The 5,799-nt window shown below is 33.4% G+C and overlaps 1 protein-coding gene across 1 annotated transcript; it reads right to left on the bottom strand.

The window, feature by feature from the left end:
* Positions 1-1,644: 1,644 nt before the first annotated feature.
* On the bottom strand, positions 1,645-4,998 carry LOC116019647 (probable LRR receptor-like serine/threonine-protein kinase At3g47570). Its single transcript, XM_031259932.1, has 2 exons — positions 2,292-4,998; positions 1,645-2,156 (listed from the first exon to the last, which is right to left on the bottom strand). Exons 1-2 carry the CDS (start codon positions 4,996-4,998, stop codon positions 1,804-1,806), a joined length of 3,060 nt encoding a protein of 1,019 aa, XP_031115792.1. The 3' UTR covers positions 1,645-1,803.
* Positions 4,999-5,799: the final 801 nt, after the last annotated feature.

Genomic DNA, 5,799 nt, shown 5'->3' on the forward strand with positions numbered 1-5,799 from the left:
TATTTCGAAAAAAAAAAAATCCCTACGACCTAACATACACTAGTCACGACAATAGGTAAACCTTTCATTATCAAAAGAAATTGTGACAGAATACCAACAGAAAGACTAGATATAAGTTAATCAAATTAAAGAAGACTACAGAACAATTAAGCTATTTCATCAAAAAAAAAAAAAAAAGAACAATTAAGCAAAGTATGTCTTTTTTTTTTTTTTTGGAAAATTATTATTAAATGAGTATAAAATATAAGTAACTTTATTTAAAGTAGGGAAAATGGCACTTTTCCCCCCTATGTTATGTGTTTATAGCACTTTTCCCCCCTGTGTTATTAAAGTGACAGTTTTTTCCCCTCAGTTATTTTAAAAGTGGTAGTTTTCTCCCTTGTAATGTTAAATTGACATTTTGACCCTTAAAAATAATTATTTCATTTATTTTTATTCTCCAACCAATTATTACTAATATGTATGGAAGATCACGTACGGTTCGATACGAACCTAATCGAACACTGTAGCAATTGAACTTAAATAGTATAGACGGTTACGGTTACGATTCAGAACCGAAAAAATAAAATAAAATAATTGTTGAATTTAGACTATTTTTAAATAAGTAATAAAATTATAAAAATAAATAAATAAGTTTTGATTGGCGGTTCAAAATCGAAATTGGAACTGAATCGTACCGATTTATCAAAATAAATGTTTGATCATTTTCATTATATATGACTGTGGTTAAGTACGGTTCACGGTTCAACAATTATTTAATTTTTTTTCGGTTCTGAATCGTAACCAGAGTTGTCCATACTATTTCGGTATGATTGCTACAGCATTTGGTTAGGTTCGAACCGAATCGTGATCATCCATACATATAAGTAATAATTTGTTGGAGAAGAAAAATAAATGAAATAATTATTTTTAAGGGTAACAATGTCAATTTAACATTTCAGGGGGAGAAACTACCACTTTAATAATACAGGGGGAAAAAAAGTGCTATATGCACATAACATAGGGAGGAAAAGTGTCATTTTCCCTTAAAGTATGTTGAAACTTATGAAATTTTGATAATTGAGCACACTACACCGAAAACGTCATTTAGTGGCAGTTATTTGGCTGCAATTTGAAAATGCCATGAAATAAAATGAATTGTAACTAATATTTGTCAAATAATAACATTCAATAGTATTGAATAATATTTGAGCATATACGTAGGTTACATATTTATTAAATTTTATAAAAACCTAAAAAAGAAAGTATTTTTATATGATAATATAAAGTATTTTTTATCAAGAAAATTGTTGTTGTATTATTGGCCAACTTGTATCTACAAACTTTTTTGATCTCGGCATACCTACACATCAAAATAGAAGAGAACTTATGAGAAAGCTTGTTTTCTTTCAAATCCTAGTGCTAGATATCTTTTGAGTACTACTGACTTTGTTATAATGCAATATCTGTTCATAACTACTTTCTCAAGCAAAAAGAGTCAATATCCTCTCCATGAAGACACGAACACACCACCGCACAACCGGATGCCACTAGACCACAAGTTCTTGGGCTACTGCTTGATATCTAATCCAATTAAAATTATAAATGCATAAACAACTGGGCGTCTGCATGATTTGTAGAAGCTAAGCAGAAAAAGAGAAGAAATTGAGAAGGAAATAGGGAAATAGAATTAAAAACAATATCCAGAATAATTCTTCAAATACACCAAACACAGATTGTAATGACAGAAAAGACAAAATATATTATGAAACAGACTCCTAAGCTTGCTAGCTCCAAGAATACCAGACAGATTAATCTGACAGATTACTTCAAGAAGGATTTCCTTGCTTTATTTAATTCACCAACAACATCGCGAATCTTCATTCTATCGGCTGGGAATTCCACAGAACAAGCAACCCCAACTTTGATCATGCAAACTAAGCACACATCAAACTTGTCATTCTCCTCTGAGAATAGTTCATCTCTTTCTTGGAGAAGTTTGGGATCTGCAATCTCCACTCCTCTGTCTGCTAAAGCAGTCTTAGCATAGCTATGAAGGTTTAAGCCATCTTGGAACAATTCATCTGTAGGTCTCTTCCCAGTCAGCATTTCCAACATTAGTATGCCAAAGCTATATACATCACCTGCTTTTGATGGCCTGCTTCCCATACCATATTCTACTCCACAAATTAAAAAATAAAAAAAAGTGACTATCCAAATAAATGTAGGTTACAAGAGTAAATGCATTAGAAAGTAGAAAGAATTGAAGATTGTTGAAGTTTTTAGGCATTAGTGTGAATTATAAAACTTACCCGGAGGTGCATATCCAATAGTTCCTTGTACTCCAATCGAACTATAGTTGTCTGATGAAGAGCTTTCAATCCTTTTTTGTACAAATCTTGCCAGTCCAAAATCACTTACATGTGCAGTCATGTTTTCATCCAGGAGAACATTACTCGGCTTAAGATCGCAATGAATTATTGCAGGTTCACAGTCATTATGAAGATAATCCAAAGCGCATGCCACATCAATGACAATGTTTAGCTTTTGAACAAAACTTAACCTCCCATTGTCTTCAATCTGGGAATTCTCTTGGGGACTAAAATGCAACCAGTTCTCAAGGTTCCCATTATCCATGTATTCGTAAACTATAGCCTTAAAATCATTTCCTTGAAGATCAAACCCCGAGCAAGCAGTTAGCACCTTGACCAGATTGCGGTGTCTGGTGTTTTTCAACACCTCACACTCCACAACAAAACTTCGAGAAGCTCCATGGTGTAAAAGATCAAGTACTTTCACTGCAAAAACAGTTCCATCATGATCCAAACATCCCTTATATACAGTTCCGTAACCACCAACTCCTAGTAAATTTTCTGCAGAGAACCCATTAGTGCACTTGAAGAGGGAATGATATGACACTCTTAAGATTGGGTTTTCTATCAAATTAGGAAAGGGCCCTTTTCTTTGTCTTCTTAACCATCTACGACAGAGAATAAACACTACAACAGTTAGCCCAACAATCCCAAGAATCAGAGGAATTACTATTTTCAAATAACATTCTGAATTCTTCTTTTTGGACTTTGTTGTATTGCATTCAGGGAGTTTTAGCTCAGGTATACCCCCACAGAGCTTTTTATTTGCTGCAATTGAAACAGAGCTTGTGTTGTTGAAGATTCCTGTGGTTGGTACGGCTCCTTCAAACTCATTGTATGAAAGATTCAAATTCTGTAAAAATTTGAAGTCTTTCAAGAATGTTGGGATTTGACCTGTGAAATGATTGTGAGAAAGTTCCAAGAACTGCATACCCCTCAGATTTGCCAAAGTTGATGGAATTGGGCCTTCAAGATTGTTATTTGCTAGATTCAACATTTCCAAGTAAACACAACTACCAAACTCCGGTGGAATAGGGCCTGACAATGAATTATAGGACAAATCCAAGTAGCCTAGATTTTTCAAATATCCAACCTCTTTTGGAATGGAACCAATGAACTGATTGTGAGAGAGATCCAAAGCAATTGACAAAGATGAGAGGCTAAGAACTTCCTTTGGGATGTAACCACTAAGGTTGTTGTAAGAAAGATCTAACACCTCTAGGTTTTGACATTTTCCCAGATTTGCAGGAATTGTATCATGGAGGTAGTTTTCTCCAAAACTAAGGTATAATAAAAGGGTTAGATTTCCTAAAGAAGATGGAATTTTTCCAAAAAATTTGTTTTCAAATAAAAACAAAATTCTCAGATTACCAAGATACCCAATCTCAGGTAGAATTTCTCCGCTGATTTTATTGTCATACAATAGCAATGTCTGCAAGCTGATGAGATTTGAAATCCCCCTTGGGATGTTTCCTGAAATATGATTGCTCCTAAGGGAAAGATATATAAGGTTTCTTGAAAGGTTAGTGATTGATATAGGCAAGAAACCTCCAAATTTATTACCACCAAGCTCCAACCTCTCTAAACCGGTTGCATTGGCCAATGAAGAAAGGAATTTCAAGTCAAAAACATTCCCTTCCCCAAGATGGTTACCTTCCGCCAAAAATCTCTGTAGTTTTTGCAATTTTCCAAGGTCAGGAACTTTTCCTGTTAGTCTATTAATACTTGCAAAGATGTACAATATATTTGTTGCATTGGATAATGTAATAGGAATATTTCCTGTGAAATTGTTCCATTGAATAGAAAAATAGATAAGGTGGGGAAGTGTGATAAACATGTCTGAGGGCAAAGTCCCCTCTATGTAATTCATACCCATATAAATAGCCAACATGGATGAATGGTTGAATAGAGAAGGGGGTATAGTGCCACTCAAATTATTTCCGCTAACTAAAAGGTATTGTAGTTCAGATAATATACATAGAGAATAAGGTATTTCCCCAAATAAGTTGTTATGGGAGATTGCAAAAGTATTAAGTAGTGAAAGATTTCCAAGGGAATGAGGGATTTTACCACTAATGTTGTTGTGATAAAAAGAAAGGACTCGAAGATTAGTTAGGGTGCCAAGCTCGGATGGAATATTGCCCTCAAGATTGTTGTATGAAAAATCTACAACTTGTAGGTTTTTACATGCAGAAATATTTGACGGTATAAACCCAGTAAATGAGTTATTGTTCAAATGCAAAATTTGTAATCTATGCAAATGACCAATATTTTGCGGGATGTCACCTGAAAAACTATTGTTTCGGAGATCCAAAGCCTTAAGAAAGCTCAAGTTCCCAATGTGTGAAGGCACTGATCCCACCAATTTCAAGGAAGTGAGGATTATGGACCTGACTCTCATGTGGCGTTGGCCACACAAAACACCATGCCATTCACATAAATGGATGGTTTCATTCCAAGAAGTCATGACACCAAATGGATCATCTTTGATCATTTTCTTGAATTCAAGGAGTGAAACTTTGTCTGTTTCATTGCCCGGTAGCTTGGAGGAGGATAAAATGAAGGGAGATGGTAGAACCAAGAAAGTGAAGAAATACATAGAAAGGATAGTCTTAGTGGAAAAGAAATAAAGAGTGGGAAAAGCCATTATTAGTGTGGTGTGGTGTGTCAAAGAAAGATGCATGGTAAGTCTTATATAAGAATCGTTGGAAGGTGCATGTGAATATATGAATGCCACACTATTTCAGATAAAAGTATGATTGAGATAAAGGTCATTCAAATAACTAAAGAAGAAATACAAATTGACTTAATAAAGTGCTAATTTTAAAAAATTTAAAATGACTGACAAAAGCTTTTCTTATCAAAGAAAATAAATAAATTAAATACATAAATAAATTTAGTTAAAGCAATAAAGCAAAGTACACAACTTGAATGACCCGTCAATATATATATATATATATATGTATGTATGTATATGGTAAGGTCCAATGAGATCACTTGTTTAGGTAAGATCGTGAAATCAGATCTTGTGCATCCATGTAATATTTTTTAATAGTCTAGATTGATTGACACACACTCCGTTCGCACACATTTAATCACCGTTCGCACACAGTTTAATTTGGAATATTAATCAATCTAGACCATTAAAAATTTTTGAGATCAAATCTTGTACATCAATCTAAAAAATTTTAATGGTCTAGATTGTTTGACACACCACTCTGTTCGCACACATTTAATCACCGTTCGCACACATTTTATCACCATTCGCACATACTCTAACTTAGAATCTTAAATCAATCTAGATCATTAAATTATTACATAGATGCACAAGATCTTATATCACGATCTTACCTAAACAAGTGATATCATATGATCATATATATATATATATATATATATATATATATATATATATATATATATATATATATATATATATATATATATA

Source organism: Ipomoea triloba, chromosome 5 (genome assembly GCF_003576645.1).
Source record: "Ipomoea triloba cultivar NCNSP0323 chromosome 5, ASM357664v1".
NCBI classification, from domain to species: domain Eukaryota; kingdom Viridiplantae; phylum Streptophyta; class Magnoliopsida; order Solanales; family Convolvulaceae; genus Ipomoea; species Ipomoea triloba.

Bases quoted from the DNA above. Each gene is read 5' to 3' on its own strand.
- LOC116019647 (XM_031259932.1), bottom strand. From the start codon at position 4,998: ATGGCTTTTCCCACTCTTTATTTCTTTTCCACTAAGACTATCCTTTCT. The intron at 2,157-2,291 runs GTAAGTTTTATA...TTTGTGGAGTAG, and splicing joins TATTGGATATGCACCTCCGG to AATATGGTATGGGAAGCAGG.